General features: G+C 43.6%; 2 protein-coding genes across 5 annotated transcripts; both read right to left on the bottom strand.

Annotated features, from left to right (window-relative positions):
- Positions 1–6,281: 6,281 nt before the first annotated feature.
- LOC120681422 (wall-associated receptor kinase 5-like) lies at positions 6,282–14,700 on the bottom strand. 4 transcript variants are annotated; one of them, XR_005677864.1, is made up of 6 exons: positions 14,215–14,699; positions 9,899–10,465; positions 8,863–9,336; positions 8,408–8,557; positions 7,014–8,318; positions 6,282–6,668 (listed from the first exon to the last, which is right to left on the bottom strand). XR_005677864.1 is itself a non-coding variant. In XM_039962915.1 (6 exons), exons 1-6 carry the CDS (start codon positions 14,630–14,632, stop codon positions 7,069–7,071), a joined length of 2,772 nt encoding a protein of 923 aa, XP_039818849.1. In that variant the 5' UTR covers positions 14,633–14,700; the 3' UTR covers positions 6,730–7,068. The 4 variants fall into 4 exon arrangements, 3 of the variants coding, with proteins under 3 accessions (XP_039818849.1, XP_039818847.1, XP_039818850.1); XM_039962915.1 differs by lacking the exon at positions 6,282–6,668 and having other exon boundaries at positions 6,730–7,898; positions 7,986–8,318; positions 14,215–14,700; XM_039962913.1 differs by lacking the exon at positions 6,282–6,668 and having other exon boundaries at positions 6,730–8,318.
- Positions 14,701–15,819: 1,119 nt separating this feature from the next.
- Positions 15,820–22,043, bottom strand: LOC120681423 (dnaJ protein ERDJ2-like). Its single transcript, XM_039962917.1, has 10 exons — positions 21,595–22,043; positions 21,371–21,466; positions 20,870–20,990; positions 20,672–20,778; positions 20,371–20,588; positions 19,544–19,721; positions 19,342–19,461; positions 18,125–18,211; positions 16,964–17,074; positions 15,820–16,830 (listed from the first exon to the last, which is right to left on the bottom strand). The coding sequence occupies exons 1-10, from the start codon at positions 21,778–21,780 to the stop codon at positions 16,000–16,002; spliced, it is 2,055 nt and encodes a 684-aa protein (XP_039818851.1). The 5' UTR covers positions 21,781–22,043; the 3' UTR covers positions 15,820–15,999.
- Between the last annotated feature and the right edge of the window lie 4,362 nt (positions 22,044–26,405).

Here is a 26,405-nt window from a genome sequence, read left to right as displayed (position 1 = left end):
TTGTGTTTTCTTACTTGTGTGTTGTATGAAATACTGATGTATGATGTGTTATGAATTAGATCTTGATTTTGAGATTGTGTTATGAATCAGATCTTGATTTTGATATTGCAGTTTTGGATAAATCTTTGGATTTGGAGAACCAGCTTGCAAACGCGAAAGCAGGAGCTGGGGATCCAATTTTTTTTTATTCGTGAAAAATGGCATTTGTCCCGGTTGAATAGCTGCCGGGACAAAAGAATATATATATTTGTCCCGGATGGACAATCCCGGGTGGAAAACCAGGATAAAAGATAGTTGGTAACCGGGATAAAATAGCGATTCTGTAGTAGTGTAAATTAATCCGGCTTAAATGTGCTAACCATCACCGAAACAGTAACTAGGGTTAACACGCACTTAAAACGGAATAATCCGGCAGTGCTGTCGGGTAAAATCCCGATTAAACCACTTGAAACAGGATCGACAAAGCAGTCCAGAGAATGCAACATTCCGCAAATTTTACTATACAGAGTATGAAACTGAATTATTATTACAAACCGAGTTTGAATTTATAAAAGTACAACAGAGTTCAAGTTTGACGAAAAACGAACGATAGTCTAGCGTCGAAACCAGACGTCATAATAAAGCCCGTACATGCCATCATCCATGACCTCCGATGTACCACCTGAAAAATAAAGCCACAAGCAAGGCTGAGTATACTAATACTTAGCAAGGCTTACCCGACTAAGGGTATACTTAGCCCTTAAGCAAGGCTTACCCGACTAAGGGTATACTTAGCCCTTAATCTAGACATGCAAGGCTTTTGGCTTGAGGGATTTATTTTGCCGAAAAGCAGTAAAGAGTATATCCTTAATTTTGGGTTTTAGCTTCCAAATTCCAGTTCAATTAACCATTCTAGGTGAGCATCTATCCAATAGCATACATGGTGGGAAACAATTATCTTTCATCAACCAACCAATCATATTCATCATCATCATCATCATCATCATCTTTCACTTCTTACTCTATGTGGCAAAAGGGTTAAGCAGTCCCAAACCATGACAAGCGGACGATTCAAATCGAATTTGTTAACCTGGCTAGGCGGACCTAACACACACGTATGGGAACCAAGTCACCCACACGACTTTTCCCCTTTCTTTCCGGGTTGTGGATCAGGGTCACCCACCTCGACTACAAGAATCCACGCCCGGCGTGCGCCTTCTTGTACCCGCATGTGGCCGCATGTGAACCCAGTTCAAAGAGGGGGAAAGTAAAGTCCACTCGCCGGGCCGATCAGGTACTTAAACTTACCGATTACTATATTTCTCGGCATGTGGTTAGTACGTTCAAAAGCTTAACCACCACTACCACACACTGCGGCCTTATCCATTTTCACTAAACAGACGGGGTATCACAAGTACCACAACTCCGCCCATGAGCCTTATAGTTGCAGCATGTAGTAGACATTCAACTTCTATAATTCTCGCGAGTGACAGGAAATCACTCGACTTCTACCGAAACATTTAGCCTAGCCAACTAGCGACCTACACATAGTGTTCAAGGATAGGTACCTAGGATCATGCAGCTAAGGTTCCAAGCAACTCCTGTAAACTTAAATGCGCAAGTAGATAGGAATAATAAGAAGTTGCATAAATTTAAAATAGATAGGATATGCTTCGGGGCTTGCCTGGGATTAACACTAGGTCAGTGTTAGTTAGAGAATATTCGCTCGGCGAACATCTTCCTTCGATCGTGCACATCGGGATCCATCCGTCCATCTTCTGGATGTGTTCACCATTCACCATCTTCTGGCTCGGCTCCGATATCACGTCATTCACGCGGTTCTTCTATCGTACCTAAATGAAATGCGACAATGCATAAGTATGAATGCAAAGTTCCGAGTTGCTCAACAATATAGATGTTATTATTTTTCCTTCACGATAAAGTTGTAGTCTAACATAAAGTGAGTTGGATGTGAAACTTCTTAATTAACATTTCCTAGGCAGTCATTTATAGAGTAGGAATTTTATCTATACTAACTCATAAAAGAGCTGGGTGTGTTGCTTTTCTTTTATTTTAGTACAGAAAAAGCATTTCTACATAAAAATAATTCTCCGGGTTAGGGAATGTAAGTGCTGGTAATGAAATTTGACCAGTAGGTTAGATTCCTTAAGATGAGCTTGTGGTAAAGTTTTCATAATTTATTGAGCTATACAGCAAGCATAGGAATTTAGATTCCTTTCCTAGGCATTTATCTAACTACAAATCTACAGAGTAAACTACTTAGTTTCAGTGGCTAAAATTTTACAGGCATGTTCATGTACTGAAAACCAAGCTCTAGTAAAAATTATGAGATTTTTCTAATGAAGGAAACTAGGGTTTTCGATTTACAAAGTTTATTCATGAATAAATCAAAAGGACTAGTTATACTTTACTAAAAATTCCCAAAATTTTTATATATCATCTAGAAACAATGTTAAGGATGTTGTAAAAATTTCAGCTCAAGAAAACCAGTATAGAATCTTACGGATTTAATTCTAATTAACAAAGGTATAAATCAAGATCTAATGAAACCTATAGCTAGATTTATCAAAATGTAATAAAATTTTTACAGTAATCTATTCATCTAGGGTGTAGCACACAGTCCAAAAATCAGCTAAAGATCGTGGGTGGAACTTGAGATACATACAAATATGGATAAACATAATATTTAATCTAGAGATAAAACTATTTGTCAAAATCAAAAGTGGATGTAACAAAAGTTGTAGATATTGTTGCAAGGATTCCAAAACATTTGGATTTCTATTTTTATGATTTTTCTACGAATTTATAGGTATTTTCAAAGTTCACAGCATGAGTTCATGTATAATTTGCAAACTAGCCCCTGGAAGTTTTGTTTTCCTTGCAGGGAAGTCCCTGGCCGGACTTGCAGAGCAGAGGACCGGCGGCGGCCGGGTTTCCGGCGTGCTTGCTCACCGGCGGCGAGGGAGATGTGGGGGAAAAGAAGGAGGGGGCTAAGAGCTACCTAGGGGTGTGCTCGGCGCGAGCTGGGACGGCCGGAGGCGGGCTCGCCGCGGGCGCCGGCGGCCGGCGGCGGTGCTGCGCGACGGCAGGGGTGCGCCGGTGAGGGAGCGGGGGCACAGAGGGGTTGGCGAGCTTCCTGGTGGCGAGGTGAAGCCGGCTGCGGTGTTGATTTGGTTCGGGGTGGGGCAGAGGAGGGGTTTCCGCGGAAGCAGGGGCGGCGGCGGCGGCTCTGCTCCGCGGTGGCGGCACATTGGTAGGCGAGGACGAGCGGGGACGGGCTAGCGAACTGCGGTGGAGGATGGGGAAGCCGATTTGGGGCTTGGCTCGGTTCGAGAACGGGCAGAGTGGGGGCTCGGCGTGGAGGCCGTGGGCGGAGGCGCCATGGGCACGACGGCGAGCTCGCCCGCGAGCAGCTGGGGCAGGGACCGGGTTGCCGTGTCGAGGGAGGGGAGGAGAGTGAGATGGGGGCGCAAGCAAGCCGGGAAGGTGCTGGGCGGGTCGTGGACGAGGTGCCCGGGTCAAGCGGCGCGTGGCCGGCCAACCTCGACGTCGTGGCGAGCAGAGGATGCCGGGGCGCGTGGCGAGCGCGGGAGGGTGCCAAGGCGAGAGGTTTCGAGCTAAACCAGGGGCGCGGTTTGGGTCGGAAGCGCGGCGCGTGGCCGACGGCCAGAGACGGCGCCGCTCCCGACGTTCGCCGGCGTGCGAACGCCGTGAGGAAGAGAGTGATAGAGTTGAGGGCAGTTTTGTAATTAAAACGAAGTTCCAAAACTTCATTTTGTCAACTCAATTTTTCTCCATTTTCTTGACCTCAAATGAAAAACTTGTGAATAGAAAACTTGCTTAAAATTTTGAGATCTACAACTTTCGTTTTAGGCACTTTTTCATTTGAAGTCTACTTTAAAAGTTAATTTTAAACTCTTACAAATTCGAAATATAGCCCTTATCAAAATTCAAATTTTTCTCAAAGTTTTTGCGTGGCAACCTGAAAAATCATGAACATGTAAGTTGTTCATCTTTCGAAAAACTACAACATTGGTTTTGGACAAAAGTTAATTTGAGCAATACTTTAAAATTTATTTTTAAAACCTATTCGTTACAATTTGAAAGATAATTTAAACTTTTCGAAACTGTAATTTGAAGAACTCGTCATTTCATGGGTAAAATTTTATTTTCTCCCCTTGACATCAACTAGACTTTGGTTTATCATGATGTTAGTGATATGTCAAAGCAATTTCATATGCAAACTTGCATCATTTTAGAAATTATTTAAGTTTTCTCTCATGTTTTCAAATACACACAGACACACATACACATACACATTCATGCATACTCATGCATTAATTCAAGGTTTCCTACTTAATGATGAATGATTTGGTGCTAACTACCCTTAATTGGCTATTTAAAAATCTGGGCCGTCGCACGCCTACACCCCATGGTGCCGCAGTACCCCTCTTCCCCCGCTGGCGCGGACGAGCTGGCACCGCCTAGGGGTCTGCCTATGTCCTAGGCCAGGCGGCACCCCATCGCCTAGCGCATAGGCACGCCTAGGCAGCCGCCTAGTGTCGTCTTTTTTAATACTGCCTATAACACATACTATCTAAAATCAGATTTGCTGACTTGGTCACTTGGCTAGGTTTTAATGTAAGACACCTTGGCAATCATATATGGCGAGTATTTTTAGATCCAAAATAGGCCCCTCCCCTATTTCCCCTTCTCTCCCTCGTCAGTTTTATTTCACCCATCGGCCGCCGCCCCTCACCTTCGGTTTCTGCATCGACACAGCCGGATCATGATGACGCAGCTAATATGCCTTCCCAAATCAACTTGAACAGTAGCGCTGGCAAGAAAAAGGAACTAACTGCTGCAAAGCAAAAGAAGAAAACTTCCATGCAGCAACATGCTATGTTGGTAGTCATATGACAGCATCTTTATGTTTCGATGTAAATGCTAAGCTGGTAGCCCAGTAAATCATTGTACTTTAATCTTGATTACCTACTTAGATATGTTCGTTCAAGTCTGTGGTACATTGTCACTTGGAACATTTCAGTGCTGCATTGCTGCTTTAAAAAATTCAGTGTTTCAATCTTTTGCCGTTTCTACATTCCCATCCATTCCAAATTTAATCTAAAAAAATCCATTCCAAACGATACAGGTCAGCTGCAGTTAAAGACATTACAATTGCCCAAATATTTTTCCACAGCCGGCACAGGATATATAAAAGAGTATGAAGGAGGTTGCCAATCTACGAAACTCTCATCCCTACCCCCGGTCACTCCTCCTTGGAGCGGCTCGGGCGGAACCCGACCTCCCGGAGCTGCCATCCCTCCAGCGCTGACTCCCCCATCCTCCTCGGCCCCCCCCCCCCACCCCTGCAATCCTAGCCATGGCGGCGGCGGTAGGCTCTGGACATCTGCGGCCAAATCCGGCCATGGACTGGCCGGATCCACCACCCTAGCCACCGAATTTGCGTCCCTTGGCCCTCGGTGTGCCGTAGACATGCGGCAGCGGTCCTCTCGCGATGGTGGCGTCTAGCAGCGGGTGGCACGTGTGTCGGGGCATGGCTTTAATAATAATACCCGCTTGTATTTTCCAAATATAACAAAATAACCAAAGAATATTGCCAGCCCTTATTGTCGCAGGTGATCCCGATCCTCGCCCGGAGACACTGAGTAGGGGAAGGACCGAAGAGGTGGCGTTTTGGGTGGTGTTCCACGCCAAAGTCGAAACCGAGGTCTTCCAAGGAAGGACCACGCCTTGAGAGGCTACTGTTGGAGATGCCACCTTCGGTCAATGCCGAAGGGTTACCGATTGAGGATTAGCTTGGCCAGTGTGAGGCCCGCCAACTTCGGCGGACACCGAAGACAGCCGAAGGACCAAGATGCGAAGGACCTAGCGCCGGAAGGACCATGGAAGGCTGGAAGATTGGAGCTTCGCCAGGAGACGAAGCCTGAAGCTGACGAAGGGCAAGGAAAGGCGAAGGGTCCAAGGGCCCACTGCGGGGCCATGTGCGAGTGCTTAGCTGTAATCCTTGACTCATGTAAAATTACCCGTGTACCTATGGAATATTCCAAGAATCTAGTTGTTGAAAGGTAAAAAGGTGTAAATAGGCGAAGGGGTAGTTGAACCGACGCCTATAAATACCCCGTGTAACCATAGTTGATGGGATATTTAATACAGATTTATTGTTGCGCTATTGCAGTGCCGGAAATCATTTAGTCCTTTGGGGAGTCTTCGCTCCCTTTCCTGAGTTGTTGTGGTGCTCCTTCACTCCGAAGGGTACCCTCCATCAACACTAATCATGTTCGAAGTTTAAGAGTTACCGATTATTGGTTCCTATAATTTCTCCAGCTTCTAAGAAACTGCAACCCAATGGATGTTACACCGAGGCAGCCATAACTCAAGGCTTACCAGACATGGGTGGCAGTTCGAGCAGAGGCTGAGGACCTTACCGGTTTGCTGAAACCAAACTCCAGTTGGACCCAGATCGACTCCCATGTCAATGCATAGAGTCAAGGGCTAGGACAAAGTCCCATTAGTGGCCTACAGGGGTACAAATTATGGATTGGATACGTGCATCTTTGATGATAGCAAATTAATTAATGACATATGTACTTTCCCACTTTGGGAACGTTTCATGTGCTATTGGAATCAATACCCAGCATAGATGCCTGCAAGTTGTCCATTTGACAGGAGATATTGTTAGCTGTTTCATGAGTAATCCGAAAGACGAGAAGAAACATACAAATTTGTTTTGTTCTGTTCGTTACATGTCTACATAAATAGTCAAATACATTATACGCTACATGACTAACTCAAAAACATATGCATGTCATTATTCTTTCAGACGATGTACGTACATTTATGAATCACAAGAATCCAAATACAAAAATTAGATCATGGTAATCCATCACTTTTTTGGGGATAATAAGATGGACCACATTAAGATGTTCAAACACATGCCTGATTATAACAAGGTAGTATTTTGGTAGCCTCGTAGGAAACGAAACACCCACCTCATAAAATCTTTTCCTATGAAGTTTTAGTGGCATTTTCACAGTGCAGAGCCCCTTAGCATGGCACCCCGGGAGATGATTCTAAGTCATGCTCCAAGCTATTGAATCTTTGGCTGTAGCAATATTCTGAATTATAACTTTCACCCAAGCTAATAGCAAACGTCTCATATCTAGATTCAGCTCTTGTAGATAGCAACGGTTGCGCCTCTTCAGCAGTATCTTGAACAATGCGGCGTGAGTTTGACCTTTTTGTTCGCAAGAACTGCAAACTCATCTCAACTTGCTTCATAGTAGGTCTCTCTGAACTGTCGAGTCTCAAACACATCTCCGCAAGAGAGGCAACACTTATAATCTCTTCCTCAGTTGCTTCCTCACGAACCTGAGTGGCCACTATCTCTTTAATTGGCCTTGCTTTTAATTCCCAAAGAAAGTAGTTAGATAAGTTCTGCTTTGAACCTGTCTCATTTGTAAAAATAGGCTCCCTTCTCAGAAGTAGTTCCACAAGTACCACACCGAAACTATATACGTCACTTTTCTCGTTTAGCTGCCCAGTGTGGTAATACTCTGGATCTAAATATCCAAATGTGCCTTGAACATTTGTAACAACATGGGTTTGATCAATAGGAACCAATCTAGAGGCACCAAAGTCTGAAACTTTTGCCGTATAATTTGAATCTAACAGTATATTAGAGGACTTCACGTCACGATGGAAGACTGAGACTGAAGCTGCTGAGTGGAGATAGTAAAGAGCTCCTGCAGCTTCTGCAGCAATTCTTAGGCAGTCATCCCATGACAAACAGAAACCACTACTTGGATCCGAATGTAGAATTCCAAATAATGAACCATTTGAAATGAAGTCATACACCAACAGCGGGACCTCAGTTTCTAGACAACACCCAAAAAGCTTTACTATATTTCTGTGATTTATTTGAGAGAGAATTGCTACCTCATTAATAAATTGACTGATCTCACCTTCCTCAATGTTCTTAGACCTTTTTATCGCCACCACGCGTTGATCAGTTAGAATACCCTTATACACCATGCCATGCCCTCCATGACCAAGGATACGTGTTGGATCAAAGTTATTTGTTGCCTTTTCTAGCTCCTCCAAAGAGAAAATCTTTGTCTTGTCACTGGCATTTTCATCTGATGATATTATTTGTTCTAGGAGAAGTCCTTGGTTCTTTCTAAAATACGTCCTACGTAGCTGCTTTTGAATGTCCCGTTTCCATTTACGGCAGAGAAAGACCCCACATAAGCTGAGAAGTAGAAAGCTGAAGCCACCACTAAGCCCTATGAGAATACCTGTAACAATTGTATTCCTTAATTAGTCATGCTTTGTCCTGTTCATTCCCACGGTCAAATTAACTAATTAAATGGCATGTAGAGCTCACCTACTAGAAGATTTTGCTTTCTTGTTGAGATGCACTTCATTGTCATAGTATCATACTGTGTTTTGTAAGGACACTCAGTGCAGTCGTAACTTCCTATAGTGTTATGGCATACACCTTTGCAAATGCCTGCTATTTTGCACTCATTAATATCTGCAGCCATATGAAAGATTAGATCCATGTTTTGAGGAGGGCATAGCAAGAACAAAGGCCATTGCTGTTTCTGAAATTTAGAAAATCCCTCTTTAATTAAAAAGTCTAAGTTAAGGGGAAATGTCATTATTCATGATAGTTTTATTATTGAAAACAAATGGTTGCACCATAAACTTTACTCCTGCATAAATGTCTGAAAGGCATTGCTGTTTTTCTTTGCTTAATTGAAGTCCATTCTTAATGTTCAAATTCTTAATGTTCAAACCAAAAATATATTTTTTGGAGTGTCGTCTGTGAGACCGGACCTTCACATCCATTTAGGATGTATGGATTTCCTTGAAAACCTGATGTACATGTGCATCGGTATCCAATATAACTACGTGTTGAATTGACGCCCAAGCATGTGCTATTGTTGCTTACACATGCATATCCTGACTTGTTCTGTTGCGCCTCTTGACAAGTTAGATTGGCAACGGCCCATTGCATAGATGCCGATTCACCTGAACCAATATAGAGTTCAGGCTCATTTGGTATATAAACCCCATACATCTCCTCCCTGAAATATGAGGTGTCTTCAATACCCACAAGGCCTTCGCTAACATTTATATATGTCACACGATATTCATCATTCAACTGGAGACTGGATGTGGACACATTCGTGCAGTTGAGCAGAAATAGCTTCCTTGCCGAACACCCGTCTTCTAGACCGAATGGAAAAGGAACACTGATGTTCCCACACAGTTGAGAACAGTTAAGCTTTCGTGCAAATGGAGTATAGCCTGTTTTAAAACTAGCATCATGAGTAACATTTGATTAAAAAGAATATACCTCAATTCCAACAATAAGATCAGTAGTCCTACAACGAAACACTAGGTAGACTACATATCCAGTTCAGATGGCAAGGTTTGCGCCCCTAATCCCTTCTTATTTTCTTTAAGATATTGAGTCCATTTTCCCACCATGTCCAAAGAAAATGGATCTAATCACCACGCGTGTCAAAGAAACAATATATGTGTGTACCTTCTCCGGATCATATTATTGTTATGTTTTTACCCTAAACTGAAGTTGCATGATAATTAGCATAGAGAAAGGATTGCATAGGGTCTAATTACCACTCATGCGGACATGTAAAATGATACAGGAGAAGAGGAAGCATATTAATGGAGAAGGACATGGATTTACATATTGGGCATAATTAGGAGACAGTTTTGACTCTAAGGCCCTGCTTTCTCGTGTCAATTGGAACAAAAATGAATGATGTTGGACAAAGTAGCTCGATGTTTTAATTACCCAACTAACAGCTGTATCAAAATCAGAGAAGTGAAGGTAAGCGTGACTTACCTTCATCACGCTTGCAGCCATCGACTAAGTAAGGATTGCCTTCGTACCCATTAGTACAGCGGCAATTATAACCATGATCAATTGTGTAATAATCATTGAAACACATGCTGTGGTTGCTGACACATGCATAGTTGGTATTATTAACCAAGGTGCTAGCGCAGGTTGGCTGATCCAACATGCTCCATGTAATGCCTGCAAAGACAGTAGTTACATTGATTCTGTCCCAGAGAGAGCTTCGGTAAGGGAGCTGCCCCTTGTCCTTCCGGACAAACTTGAGCTGAAAGGCGTTGGCACGGACGGGGACTATGATGGAGCAACATCCGGTACCGTTACAGTCCTGCCTAGCAACGGTCTCCGTGATTTCTTTGTTAGGGCAGGTAACAGAACAGAGCAGCAGCTGATTTGTGTCTGGGTTATCTAGCAGCTGGTATGCATCAAAGTCACAGCCAGTGATGTTCAGGTTGATGTATGCAAAGCTGAAATGTCTCCCTGGAGCTTTCCATGACTTGTTGTATTCGTTGAGACCAGATATCATGGCAACAGAATATGAAAAGGATACTTCGATTCCTGTTAAGGAGAAATAGAAGGAATTATACAGAGCACCTAAAACTTATCTTCAGAACTGCTGCTTCTTATTTTTATGAGATGTAAATGTAAACCAAACAGCACTCCTGTTTTATTTATTTTTTGGCGATTAAGATAAAAATAGAACCATTCCTGCGATCAAAGAAGAGTGCTGATACATTTTAAAAACTCGCTTTCTTTCTTGTTGCTAGTCACAGTCGTGTGTTAATTTGTTTTGCAAATTAATCAAGAGTTTCGGGAGTCAAATTAACAAAATTTATATCATAAGGCTTTAATGCACACGACAAAATTTAAGGTTTCTACTTGACCAACCGTAATATTAAATTCCAGGGGAAGCTACTTTAACACGAATTCTCACTACTTATTACAGAGTTAAGGGGAAAAAACTATCTGTCCATACATCCATACAGGAGATTCTAATTAGGCGTACTATGAGCCATTTAAGGGCATATACAACGCTAATTAATGATTCGTCTGTATACGATTAATTACGATTGCCAAAGCTAATTAAACACCAAACCGGGTGGTGCCGTCGTCTCGTGAGACGATGGCACCGGCTCGTGCTCCGAGTGCTTACAGACAGCACGTCTAACGTTGTACGACAAGATGCGACTCGGCGACGGCAAGCTTCGATCCGATGCTCCCAGCTTTAGTTTCCCCACGAGCGCGCGCAAAATCAGTCGTTGGTGGCAAATCTTCCAACGAGCGCGCGCTTCTCTCCGGCAGGCGCGACTCATCGCTCGTCCGCCCGTCCACCAGCGGAGGCTCCGACGCGCCGCGCATGGCCGGGCGCCGGCCAGCGAGGAGGCAGCACCCCTCGTCGCCCTGCCCCACCCCATTGGCCGCCGGGAAGGCGACGCAACAGGCACGACCGGGCGGAGCCCTCGGCGGGCGACGAGGCAGCTTGCCGAGCGGAGCTGGCCGGCGGCATGTGCGCCAGTCGAGAAAGCGGACTAGCGGAGGGAGCTAGCACAAGAGATCGAGATGCTGGCAAGATAGAGAAGAGACCGGGAGAGAATCAGAGAATGAGAGATCTGAGGATGTGATAAAGATATTTTGCTATTTTGTAGTTCAACCCTTAGAAGAGATAGGATTACAGGAAGGTCCTTTAGTAGTGAAAAAAAGACCAAAAAATAAAATAAAATAAAAAATCTGGTTTACGCCCTTCAACTATCGCAAAAGTCTTATTTTCAACCGTCAACTACGAAACCGGACAACATAAGCAATCTAACTGTCAAAACCGGGCAAATTAGGCCCCTGAGGTGATTTTGAATGTGGTTTTCCATTTTGTGAGAATTAAAAATATTCAATTTTACACTAAAAAAATTATAAGTAATTCATTTTAAGTCAAAAAATTATGAAATAGTTATCAAAAGATTTCTAAAAATATAACCTATCTATTGTCACATAGCTTGTGAGCTATTCAGATCTAATTTTTTTTATCTTCATAATATTTAGCTACTTGCAGTTATACCTATTGTTTTTTATAACTAAGATTCAAATAGAGCAATAATAGATAGGTTACATTTTTAGAAAAAAATTGGTACTAGTTTTATATTTTCCTGATTTAAAGTAAATTAGTTTTGATTTTTTAAATCCAATTAGATTTATTTAATTTTTTTAGAAAATACAAAACCACCTTTAAAACCACCCCAATGGCCAAATTTGTCCAGTTTTAATAGTTGGATGGTCTATGTTGTCTGGTTTCGTAGTTGAATGTTAAAAATCAGACTTTTGCGATAGTTCAATGGTGAAAATTGGACTTTTTCATAAAATAAAAGATTACATTATAACCCTTCCACTTTGATCAGGCACATGTATGAAGCAACAAAATGACACACAAAGATATGCCTATTATCACCATGATTTATGTGTTGTAAGAAAAATAGTCCCATTAGGTTGTTGTTTTGTGATTTTGGTGATTGAGTAACAACACAATTAATGAGACTAATGAGTTTGTCAAGTGAACAATTATAGACCCCATGGATGAAGCAAAAAGACCAAGCAAAGCAAAACACTAAGAAAGAACTCAAAGAAAGAATGAAATGGACGACTTCTGCATTTTCAGTAGGCACCGGATGATCCGACGCCTTAGCACCGGAGTATCCGGTTGGCACCAGATAAACCGACACAGTAGCATCGGCCCAATTTTGGTGCACTAAAGGAAGGCCACGTGGAAGGCCCAGTTGCACCGGATGATCCGACGGTGTCAAAAAGGAAAGTCGGAGTAATCACCGGAGGATTACTCAGAGAGCATGTCAAGCGTGTTGAAGCGAAGCCTTCAGCACCGGATGATCCGAAGGAGCACCGGAGCAACTCGTCGGAGCAATGACGTCAGCAGACCGCTGAAGATCCCTTCAGCACCGGATGATCCGACGCGCACCGGATGAACCGACACCAAGCCATCGATTTATCCAGTGCCTCCTGAGAAGCCCCAACGGCTACCCCAGGACACAAAGTGACCGGATGAACCGGTGTGACCCCGTCGGTCTATCCGACGTTATGCAGAAAAGTTGGGTAACGGCTTCCAACGGCTCTCTTCACTTGGTGGCCTATATATGCCATCTCCCGATTATTTTGGAATTGCTGGAGTTCAAGAACATCACACCCACACCCAAGAACATCTCCAAGCCATCCAAGAGCTTAGTGATCATATCTTTAGCCCTTAGCACATTCTTGAGAGTGTTAGTGTTAGGTTAGCTCTTAGTGAGTGAGAAAGCAAAACCTTGAGCCTTTGTGCTGTGGTTCTTTGTTGAACCAAGAAGATATGTTGGTGCGCCGGTCCCTTAGAGCTTGGTGGCTCGCCGGCAACGTCATCGACCCTCCGACTTGGTGCGGAGCGGCGACGACAACTTTGTGCGGGGGACGTGGAGACCCCCATCCTTTGTGGAGAATCTTCTTAGTGGAATTCGGGATCAAGGTGACCGTGAGTGAGTTCACGGGAGAGACTTGATTGCCGAGAAGCGATACTCTTTGTGAGTGCTTCAACAACGTGGATGTAGGGGTGCTTTTGTGGCTAACCGAACCACGAAATAAACACCCGCATCAAGAGTTTGCTTCCTCATATCCCTCTCTTTAAACTTTCGTATTTTTACTTGCAATTCTTGTTTGCCTTTACTTTCATAAAATAGTTTCTTGATAGGAAAGACTATATATTGTTAAACTCTTTTGAGATAGGGGTTTTCACACTAAAACAATCTTAGTTGCACATATAAATAGTATGTTTTAGTTTATTATTGTGCAATTTAGTTGGAGCCATAGGTCTAGATTTTAAATTGCCTAATTCATCTCCTCCCCCTCTTAGTCTAGAGCACCCGATCCAGTCTTTCATGTGTCCATGCATGAATTAATTAGCTTGTAGATGGACTAATAGGCGAATCATTGTATAAATTGTCTATTTAGTTGTCTTTGTGCGGTATTTCATATACTTACAAACAGCAGCGGTCTACACCATTGTACATGTTCTAATTTGTGCAAGCGTGCAACTAGCATTAGAAAATACTTCCGCCATTCAAATGGATTTTATTTAAGGATCGATATATAGGTGCTATTAAGTCTATAAATTTGGGCACTAGTATACACAAAAGTAATAATATTAGATGCACAAAATGATAATAGTATAATTCTATCATTCAAATCACTTTATTATCAAAACTTTTACTGAGAATCTTTTGGGATAATGAATTTGGCTGGATATAGGACCAGAACTGTATAAAACAAATAATATTAACCTGTATATGGGATATCTAAATCATCAAGGATCTCAGTTATGCCGTCATTGAGGAAGAGCTTGGGGCCTTGTGTTGTGTTGTTGCAGATGAGCTTGAAGTCGGGGTCACGGAAGCAGCGGGGTGAGCCGATGCCGAAGGGGTAGTCGAAGGTGAGATTCCCGCAGCTCCGTTGGCAATCGGTGAGCGACGCAGCGGATGGATGGCTGGTATTGCCGCCGCCGGAGGAGGCTTTCGCTGCTGGAATTGCAGTGAACGCAAGTAGGAGCAGAGGAAGTAGTGCGTCGAAGAGGCTCATTTCTCTCAATCTCCCTGGCCTCTGCTCCACAGGTAGGAGTCTTTTGAAGTAGGCAGAGTTGTAGACAAAGGCTCTTTTTTCATCAGATATAAGGGCAGAGGAGTTTGTATAGTGTGTGCGCATCTTTGGAAAAGAGGAAAAAGAGAGGGAAAAAACCGTTAGAACGCAAAATCTACGGTGACTAATGGGCGCATCAGCCCAGTCGGTCCAGAGACGGCTTTCAGGTTTCAACAGAGTCTTCATCAGTTATTGAACTCGGTTGGAATTGGAACCGGAGACCCAAAGGTCAGTCAACGGGAGAGTGAAGTTTCGCCGCCCGGTGAACCCATCAACCTCCAGCAACGGCAAATGGAGATGCTGTCCTTTTACAAGGAGCGTGTTTGAATTTAAGGGCTAGAAATTTAAGGGCTAGAGCTATTTTTAGCTTAAAATAGCTCAAAATCTTTAAACATGAGGGCTAGTTCTTGGCTATTTGCAAATAACCTACCTCAAAAAAACTATTCCACCTAAATGGTGATTATTTGGGCTATTTCAAATAAACCCACTGTAGCAAGAGAGGTAATATAGCTCCAATGATTGGGAAAAGTGCTTTAAAGACTAAATAGCTCTTGGATCCAAACATGCCAAGAGCTATCTTATTGGAGGGCTATTTGCTTGAGCTAATTAGCTCTAGCCCAAATAGCTCTAGCCTTTGGATCTAAACACAGCCAAAAACTAGGGCACGCGCACATATAAGAGCAAGATTCTAATTCTGACAGAAGTAACTCAAATATCTACCTTCCTTATAAGCAAAGCTTGAGGTTTAAGCCACTGCCGTCAGTATCTTATCTGGAGCAAGAATACATGCTGATAGAAGTTTTTTTTAACACTACATGTTGATAGAAGTTGCTTAAATCTTTTGTTTGTCGAAGAAAAAAATCCCTTCTCCTAAAAATCCAAGGTCAAGAGTGGATCATACCAAGCTAAGGCCAGGTCACACGTGATAAGAACACTACATGCTGAATTTTCTACATGTACATATTATTCACTACTTCCTCCCAAATTATTAATCATTTTGTTTTGACTTCTAGATACATAGATTTTGCCGGTAAAATTTATGTATCAAAAAAGCCAAAATAACTAATAATTGAGGCGAAGAGAGTACGTTGTGTTTAGAAAAACAAAATAACCTATAACGTGGAACATATAAGTTAGAACAGAGTGAGTAGCTCAGAAATACTACTTGCTAGGGGTGTAAATTGGTGATTTTTATGTACACCCCCAAGAATACATGCAGACTGCCGAGCAACTGGTTTTATTCAGTTCATTACTTCATTTGTAACCATCAGCCTAGTCTCAATTTTTTTCATCCATCTAACACAATGCTATATAATAATCAAAACTACGTAACTATTGCCGCCAGGGGGTATGTTAAAATTCAAGGGATACAACAGTCAAAACAGAATGGTGTTAAGCGTCTATGGTTGTTTCAGCATAACACTTGTATAATCTCACTCATCGCTGCCAGAATCTATATCAGAGTCAGCCCCTTGATGGACCGCTCCATTCACCACCTTCCCCTTTCCCTTCCCCTTGTTCTTCTCATCCTCCTCATCATCGCTGTACTCACTTTCGTAGTCATCATACTCCTCTTCCTCTTCCTCCTCTTCCTCCTCAATGCCATCCTCTGCTGCTACTGGCCCTTCCTCAGGCACGTGGCCCCTGGTCCCTGAACGACTGCGCTTCAGGACCTTCAGTTTGAAGCTGGTCTTGGTGTCGCAGGCTATCCATGAGTCGCACAAACAAAAGGAAGTCAGATTGTGAGTGCCCTCTGCTGGAGCTTGGAACTTTCCCATTACCAACCTACTTCCTTTCTTCACCCTGTCAACTGCCTCCCTAACTGCGATTCCTATTTCCTTTGCACTTGCACCCAATGCCTCCTGGGTTTCTTGTATAGCTTTTGATGCTGCAGTAATGGCGGTGGCCTCGTCCATGAAGCTGACTTTCTGGGACAACCAGACATCATTCGATGCAGCATCTGCTAAAAGCAGCCAGAAGTTTTCTTCCTTGTGGAATGGGAAGTTGGGACAATGGGGAAGAGCAGCAGTTAGTCCATTGCGGCGCTGAAGCGAGACCCAAGCATACATCGTCACGACATCGCCCTCTTGAATGCCCTCTTCACCCTCAGTCTCGCACTTAATATCAACTTCCATAGAAGGAATCATCTCCAGTACGAGCTCCACGTCGCGAGCTTGTTCTTCAGAAAGCCCAGCAACTTGTGTCAGCAATGTGGCACGATTCTCCACAGACATGTCACACAGTTCCTGGAATGCACGGATTTTCTGTAGCCAAACAAAGAACGAGATTGTTATTTTCCAGAGTTACAAGTATTGCTTTTCCAAAAGGCCATCAATTTTCTATATTCCTTTGCTCAATTTCTTCTAGTCAAAAGATGCTAAGGGAGTAAGGAAATACCTTGCGAGCTATCTTTTTCACAGTTGCCTCTGTGAAATGCGGCAGCTGCAAGAAAGGTGCTATTCCTTCCGAGTTACCTCCACTAGCTTTTCGCGCACTTAGCGGTACAGCCTAAACATGTAGCATCCAAATATTACATTGACATTAATGGTGATGGACAAGCTTATAAGACTATTTCCCCAATAAATGAGTAGCTTTTCTCTACAAGTAGTGTTGCATAAAAGCAGACCAACGAACTTAAAGGACAAAATTTTTTAAAAAAAAGCGGTATAACAAAACAGCGCGATAAAGACAGTTAAACCATATTAACAGAAAATAATTATATTTAAGATACTATTTTTTAACATAATGACTAGCGCATTATTGCTTCATCACAAGCTCCGCCTAATTTTTATTTGTCAGGACCGCCTAGTAAATTAACAAGTATGAAAGAGGCACCAAAAAATAATGGGCACCACCGATACTGACTGAACAACCTCCTCTTTTTTAAGAAAAAATTAGACACTGCCGTAATGTGCCATTCATTAATATGTAAACAGTGGAACATGTCATCCAGTTGTATGGTTATGACATGTATCATACAGCAAGGCTAGAAAACTGGCTTATTTATGTTACATTCGCCTCCTATCCTGAAAACATTATGAGTTGACGAGTTGTTGCCATTTAAATCGAAATGCGAATATTCGATCCACGTCTTTCATATATTGATACTGCTTCCATATGCTTTACACTTTGGTAAGTTACTCCCTCCGTTCCAAATTATAATTTGTTTGACTTGTTTGACCTCAAGTTTGACAACTCATCTTATTCAAAATTTAAAATTACTCATATATACTACCATTAAAAATCAGGATCACAGAATATCATAATGACTAGTTCAAAATTTAACCAAAGATTAAGGATTTCGAATAAACACTGATATTGACAACATCTCTAACCAGAAGCTAATTCAATGAAATGATAGTTGAAACTGAAAAATCAGGTATGTACATAAAGAAGTAAAGATGCACCTGAATGATTCAGGTCACTTAAGCTACTTATCTATTGTATACAGTTCATGAGAGCATGTCAACATGGACTATTAAAAAAATTATATAGTATTATCTATTTTATACAACTCACCATAGGAGGCCTGAAGAAAAATCAGGTGGAAGACAATACCTGGATGATATTTTGAGAAAGCTCAATAACACCAGTTGCAGGCCTGAGCCATCCAAAACCATGGGGATTCCGTGGTAGAACTGCAATCTGCAAGCCAATGAGTAATTTTAAATTGTATAGCATGAAACAATTGAAAAAGGAATGATGTGTTAGTAAAAAAATTGGGAAAAAAAAAGATTAACAACATAAGGTGGCTTCAAATTACAATAGAACAAATTCTCCATTCGCTGGAGAGTACACCAATTTGATGTACACACTCAATAATAACTGTTAACTATCAAAAAGCAGACCAAGCAGAAATTTCATGTATCATATCTCAAGCCTAATGATTTCTGGGCAGGCAGTCCAAAGATGATCTTGTTGGTGCTCGAGTAATTGCATAAATTACAAATGGAAACAGATTGTGCCATGTGCACAAGCTTGTGCATATTAAGATAATAGCAATGGTTTGGAAAATGTGTCACAATGTGCATGACATTGCCAGCTTGCCCAAAAATATATCCAGTCCAGGTTTGAAAAGTTTTTTTACCTCAACCAAAGAACTGCATTATTGTCCAGAAATGATGGTTTGTTCCAATCTGCGCAACAAGTGGCGGAAAGGACAAAGGAGGACCTAGAGCAGCACAAAAGAGCGTTTAGAAACTCTTCTGTGTACTCCGGGTCTTTAGAGGGGACACAAGGGCAATCACTGTAATCATACTGTAAGACTGCGTTCCTAGTCGTGGCCCTGTGTTGCCGTGCTTTGTACAAAAACCTGTTTGCTCTCTCTTAATTGAAAGGCAGAGCTCCTGCCATTACATTAAAAAAATGATGGTTTGTTTACATATACAACACAGCACAGCATAGCACCTGCTAACTGGAATCCACCTTGCCAGAACAGGTTCAATGTGACCCAATAGGGTTTAATCGACAAATTGTATACTTAATTGATAGCTGCATGGAGTGAAATCTTCATTCTTATGGTTTTACCACTATGTATAGCTTTACAAAATTTACTCCATGAATTCAGATATATTCAGATTTCAGCTATTTCATGAATAAATTATTCAGATCAAATTACCAAACTCAATAGTTACATGATGTCGATGTCTAATGGCACTAATAAGCAACCAAGCATCCTATTTGTTTAAACAATTGTAGAGAACCAAAACTTACAATACAGAATACACTCAAAATAACATTAACGACAGAAATCCAAAGAGATAGTAAGCAAGTACCTTGACTAGTTCTTCCAGAAGACGAGGTGCAAGTTCAAGCATGTGCCTGTAATCTTTTAGAAGGGCAGGGGTCAAGGCAAATGACTCCCGAGTGAGATGCGCCTGAATCAAGAGTTCCATCTGCACAATGGAAGACAGAACTTTTTAGGACGTTTCACAATGAAGAGATTTGTAAAATAACATCGAGAAACAAAAGACCAACCTTTACTAGTGATGGATGCTGCTTCCAGAATTTTGCTTGTTCTGTCTTAATGTTCTTTAAGTCCAGATTTAACTCGCTTCTCACAGCTACAAACAATTTCTGCAGGGGTTCATCATCACTGCGTCGAACCGGCATCTCCATATATTCTGCAGCCTTGATGAAGACATCCATAACTTTGCTGTGACATAGCACCAATCCATTGCTCAGGTATGGGAAAAGGAGACAAGATTTTTAAGGCTAGCAAATACCCAAGTAGGGAAAAGAAAGATCAGAATAGATTCATCCACTAGATATACAAAAATATTTATATTAGACCCACGGTTTTGGTCAGCAGCAACAAAAATGATTCAGTACCCTTATATTGCTTTTGAAAACTGAAACTCTTAATTTTGTCAAGACTGGGAAATGATACATAAAGCAATTTGGTTCTGCATGTGTAGAACATCATTTTTTCCATCGAACTATCAACAATAATGCAAAGTAGAATTGAGTTGCGCAACCATATGTGTCCAGTAAAATTAATCATTTAAAAAAGATCTTGTACTGGATCATACAAGAAAACTAAGTCTAAAACAGTGAATCAGTAATAATATGATAATAAATCATATCTTCACTTTCAAATGTTACTAAAAGCCTCCATTCCTAATGGGCAAATGTTATGAAAAGCCTCCATTCCTAATGGGCCTACTAGTCTCGTATCAGTCTGACATTAAAAGATTGGGGGGAAAAGATATACGAAGCACTTTCACTTCAATAAGACGTGCGATGAAAACACAAATTTCAGTTACCAATAGTGAGATTTTAAAATAAGGTGTTGCAAGTATTACCTTGGAGCAAGAGATGGCTTCATAAAGTAGTAGTAAGTGGACAGTGTTTGATGCATGACATAATTTCCCGTATACTTTGACGACCTTGACAAATAAATAACTGCTATCATCAAGGGCAACAGTATACAAAACCCGACTATCCCTAAAAGCATTATCCCACCAGATGTACCATCAATATTCAGTAAGAACTTGGGCAAAGCAATGCCCATTTGCAACCCCTGAATCATACATGACATACATCCCACGTTAGCTTAATACGTTTCTGAAATATGATGTCGCAAAATTTAGCTTAGGCTATTACCTGCCGCCCATCAGGGTGACCATACTTTTCATAATTTTCACGAGACACAGGATCAGTTAATGCCTGATATGCCTTGGATATATATTCAACAAAGTATTTATGGGCCTCTGGATAAGTGGAGAGAAAGCATAAGACAAAGGTTCATTATGTAATACAATTTTTCTTCACTGAGCAACATCGCAGGTTACAAAGGAGTACCCGGATCAGGATTTTTATCAGGATGATATTGAATTGAAAGCCTCCTGTATGATTTCTTGATTTCAGATTCGGATGCCCCAGGTTCCAGTCCAAGAATGCTGAAAGGCTCAAAAACATGGACCTAAAAGATTCAAATGCAAAATCATAAAACACTATGTATTGGAATTTTATCATGCTGAACTTTCAGAACAAACAGTGGCTTCAATGCTCACAGCTTTTATATCTTTCCATATATCCATATCTTAAGTTCACTAAACTGTTAAGTAGTATATCAATACAAAGAGCCATCACCTTGTAAAACCCTGCAGCTGAAAAATCAACCTATACTAAGAAACATGACACACTCTCGTCCGGCGTTGGGACCAAATTGCTGATGGTTATTTTGACAATTTATAAGCAAGTGACACCTAAATGAATTTTCAGCAGAAAATAAGGGGGGATGGAATCAGCAGCTCAGCACTAGGACGTGATGAATACTTGATGTAATAAACAATTGCATACCTCACGGCTAACATGCTTGATGTAGTAAACCAGGAATATCATAACAATCCAGAGTAAAACGATGGTCAGGTTACTGCACGTCGAGAAGTTGGATATCTGCGAAGTTAAGACAAGCAAAACAGAGTCAGAGAAGCAAATCGAGCAACACCCCCAAACAGAATCCACTAGTAGCAAAACAAGACAGCAAAAGATAAAAGGCAGGAGACGAGCAGCAGCATCCGCACCCTCTTGTAGATCGACTTGCGGTACTTCCCGGAGCGGTGGCACCCCGAGCAGCGGCAGTGGATGGTCTTGGCCTTCTCGGAGGCGGCGCGGCACAGGCGCATGATGGTGTAGGGCACGAGCGGCAGCGCGATCATGGTGAGGATGAAGATCAGGAACAGCGAGGTGTTCTCCTCCGCGGCCGCCATGGCTGCTGAGACCTAAGCCTCCGCTCTCCCCCGGCCTGGTATGCGGCGCCGCGGGGTTTTGCCGGGGCAGGCCCGGATCTGGCGGCGGGAAGGTTGGAGGGGGCAGGCGGATCTGGGGGGCCGCCGGCTCGCGGCCCGGCGAGATCGGGGAGGGGAGGGGACGGCGGCGCGGTGGAGTGGAGGGATAGGTTTTGGGTGCCGTAGCGGTGGGGCTCGCAGGCACCGCGACACGGGGAACCGGGTGGGACGGTACGGCAGTGTCCGAGCGGAGGAAGACAGTGGGTTTGACGTGGAGGGGTGCAAGGCTGGGCCTGGAAAGGATGAGCCGGCCCATTATGTGGCATTTCGGCCTTTTGCAACGAAACAATTGTATCCTTTGTTAGCTTGTCTATGTAACATGCATTTAAGTGAGCAAATAATCTTTTTGAAGAAATATAAAAAATTGTATTCTTCTTAGCTTTGCGGCATGAGCAAAATCCTGTGAGCAGAGAAAGGATAAAATGGAACTACGCATCATTTGGTTGATTTTTTTGTTTAAATCTTACTTGAAGCGTCCCCTCATACGAGAAGACTTAAAAGTGATACAATATCAGTCCCAGGAGGCTCATAACACTTTTATTACATCAGATGGTACATCACTGTACAACTCTACGCGGAAGTGGGCAGTGAAGCTCCACTATCGCGAGGATAACAACTAACACCCACACAACGATATTAACTACGAAAAGGGGGGTCATCAGAGTCTTGCGTCATACGGAACTTCCTGCGGGTGACCCTATCCACAGGCAAGATTGGGTGCAGGACGGAACCTCTACTCGACGTCTGCAGGAATAAAGTCTGGGTCTTCCTCTGTAAAAATTAAGAATGGGGTAAGCACAAACGTACTCAGCAAGTCGAACCACACCCACGGAGGAGGTATAAACAAAATATAATGCACATGGTAAATCAAGGATAAGGCTAGGATTTAATTTGCGGAAAGCAAATTTTTATGCAGGGGTTCATTTGAAAGAAAGGATTTTCAAAACAAGTTTTCTGGTACCGAGTAACACGTAGAGTTGATCCACACAGGATCCCAGTTTTAAGTTGCTACCGGACTCCTCATCCGCCGTAGCACACGGCACAACTGCCAGACACTTTTTCAAAACAACTCACGCCAACCCATCCATTTCCAGAAGAAATACTAGTTATGTGACCACACCGTAACTCGCCCAGTACCGTGGTCACGGCTATTCGAATAAATTTTTAACTCTGCAGAGGTGTGCAACTTTACCAACAAGCGGGGTACCACAGCTCGATCACCGTAGCGTCGGTGCAAATCCCAACAAAGCCATTACCCACCTTAGCTAGATCTGACTAGCCATCACGGGATCCACCAAGGGGTCATTGACCTATCACAGAGGTTTTAACTGGGGCATAAGTCACACAGAGCTAATCCCTTCTCCTTGATCTCCCGTTGCTCTCAGCTCTCCTGATGGCTATCAGACTAACTAGTGGGGTTTATGCTAAGCCGTTGCCCATTCAACGGTCGAGTGGTTTGCATGATAGTGGAGTTAGGTGAGATGACACACCAACTCGGTCCTTAATTGTGACAAGATGGATATCTCCCTTCCTTGCTCTGCCACACAGGCACGAGCACACCAATCGGCAAATCACACAGAAATGCCATCCATCCCGTCTAAATTTATCTTTCGAAATTCCACTTTTCTCCCTTCCCACACACGCACACATTTTCTTTATAAAACAAGTTATATTGTGTATAAGATCCTAAGCATTCTAGCAGCGATTAACGTCCAAACAAAACACATTCAGACATTAATCTAGGTGGTCAAGGAATAGTTATAACAAATCAAGGGGTGGCTATCCAACCATGTTTTAGCAGCAAAACAACATGCAGTTTTGAAACAGTCCAATAGGTTGTGTTTTTAAAAAACTAGGACAAAATATGCATCAAAGGATGGGATTGAACTTGCCGTCTTCAAGGCCTTCCGGGAAGTCCTGATCGAGCTACTGTCCTTCGGGTTCGGGGTCGCGGAACTGGTCCTCGTTCACTTGCTCGCAGTACTGCTCGTCGACGGGCTCTCCCTCGCTCACACCGTGATCTACGTCGCATACAAACAAACACACAATCAAGAAAAATAAATAAAAGTTTTATCGCTGAGCTCGATTCGGAAACAATTAAGATATGGAGATAGAAGTAATATTTTTGGGCGGTTTCCTAATGGCATAGCCAAAACTATAATAGGAATGGCGTGGTAAAGTTTCAGGTCGATCGGAGGTTGTTTGGCGCATGAAATGATAGGTCAGAGAGGGTTTAGGGTTAAACCGGGGTTCAGGGGCCTTTTTGCAATTAGTTCTGAGATAACATGGACTTGGTTGGAATTTTAGCAGACATCAGGGCCACTCCGGAAAAGTGTAGGGGTATAATTGAAATTAAGTTTATAGTGGAAGGGTTTATTTGTGAATAAAGAAAATAGACAAGGGCACTTTAGTAAAAAGGGTTATAAAGGGTGGGGGTTCTTAATTAAAATGGAAGAAGGGGAGGGGCTTAAGGGCAAAATAGCCCTTCATCCCCTTCCTCTCGACGCAGAACAGGGGAGGGCGCTGGGCGCCGGCGGCGGCCCTCGCTGGCGGCCCAGGGCACAGCGGCGGCCGGGATCAGGGGGAAAAGGGAGAGGGGCCCGCGGGAGATCAAATCCACCCCCTAATTTGGGCGGAGGCGGCCCGTGGAGGTGTCACCACGGCGGCGGGAGGTGGCGGCCAGTGGCAGTTCTGGTGGCGGCGTTGCGGGCGCGGGAAAGGGACCAGCGGCGGCAGGCGAGCTTGAGGGAGTGGAGGGGGTCCTACCTTGGCCCTTGGTCCGGGTGGGGAGGAGGCGAGGTGCTTCGGCCACGGGAGCGGGCGGCGGCGGGCGGAGGTGGCCTGGCGGCGGCGTTGCAAGGCGAGGGGAGGGGAGGTGGCGGCCAGAATGGCTTGGTGGTGGTGGAGAGCAACTCCAGGACTCTATTTATAGACCGGGGAAGGGAGGGGTGGCGGGGCACGCGGTGAGCCTTAATGGCGTTCGGCCGCGTTTGCGTGTCGCGGAGCGGTGGGTGCATCGAGGGCGGCGTCCAGGAGCGGGGCGCGCACGTGGCCGGTTGCTGTGGTCGACTTCGAGCTTGGCTCGCGCCCCCACGTCGAGGCGGCACAGGCGGTGGCGTTGTTCGCGCACAGTGCGCGTACGGCGGCGCGAGCGGCGACGGCTAGGCGATGTGACAGGGTCGGTAGCGGCGAGCGGTGCGGCCGCGTGAAGCGCGTGCGCGCGTTCGTGGACGGGAGGGTGGCGGCGAGCGGCTCGGCAGCGTGCGGCGAGCGGCGCGGCGGGCGTCGCGGCACGCGGAGCGCGTGCGCGTGGAGGCGGCCGGGAGTGAGGCGCGCGAGCTAGACAGGAAGCAGGGGCCGGCGTGCGCGGGCAGGGAGCGGCCGGGGTGAGCGGTGGCCGGCGCAAGGGGCACGGCGGCGTCGAGCAGCTCTGCGCGTGCGCGAGAGCATGGCAGAGGAGGGAGAGAGAAAGAAAAATGGAAAAGGAAAAGAAAAATGGAAAAAGAAAAAGGGGGGAGAGAGATTCGCTCGGATTTCACGGCGGAGACCGCGGCCGGTCGCGCACGTGCGCCGGTCGGGCGTGGCGCGGCGGTCGTCTGTACGCGACGCGCGAAATAGGAAAAGAAAAAGATGACACAGTGATTGATTTCGGGCGTCGGGGTGGAGATCTGATGGGTCAGGTTTCGGGAATTAGGGCTCCGGGTTTTAGGAAGGTTTTGAGCTCCACGATGAAAATTATTTTAGCGCGTGATTTAATTTTAGTGAATTTTTCGGGATGTCACATTACTAGGAACCAGTTAGGTTGATTCTATAAAGGAATTCTAGAAATGTATTAAGCGGCTAGGGCCGGGGCTGAAAGATGTAGCTTCTTTTGATTCATTTCCGGATCGAAAGCACTTCATACTTAAAAAATTAATGTAGAGAATAATTTATAACCACTTTTAGACATAAAATCACGTATCTACCAAACATGTCATAAGTTTCTAGACGTTTCCATCGGACCGCTTTGTCACTCTATCACAGCATGAGAAAAAACATCTACGATATGAAAAAAAAAGCTTCTGCAAAAAGGAATAATAGTGTTTGCAATATCCGAAACATGCACTAAAATGCATCTTTGCTATTTGATTCTAGGAGCAGTGCCATCAGATTTTCGAAAGGCCACTTCCAGAAGTTTTAGTTTAGCTTAGATCACTCTCTGTAGAGAGTATTATCGTACAATTACCAAGATTGTGAACTAAATAAGCGAGCCGAGGAAGTATCATTGTGATGATATCCCTCTCACATCTTACAACACTCCCTCTCTCCTCATAAATAGATCTGTCATGTCAGCAAATTTGTTGATGTGGCATGAAATTTAATACTTATGACACTTGTATGACACTCCCACTGAGATTTGCCTTATGAATCCACACGATATTGTGATATATAATTTAATTTATCCACGTAATACAAGTCCATTGTAATAACTCAATAAATCTTTGGTGGATGAACAATGCCACATGGTTTTGTGTAAGATGCAGTAGAAAATTTATTTTCCATGGTTC

The sequence above is a fragment of the Panicum virgatum genome, chromosome 7N (assembly GCF_016808335.1).
Source record: "Panicum virgatum strain AP13 chromosome 7N, P.virgatum_v5, whole genome shotgun sequence".
NCBI lineage: Eukaryota > Viridiplantae > Streptophyta > Magnoliopsida > Poales > Poaceae > Panicum > Panicum virgatum.
The sequence above is the reverse complement of the archived record's forward strand: the minus strand, read 5'-3'. Positions and strand labels throughout refer to the sequence as shown.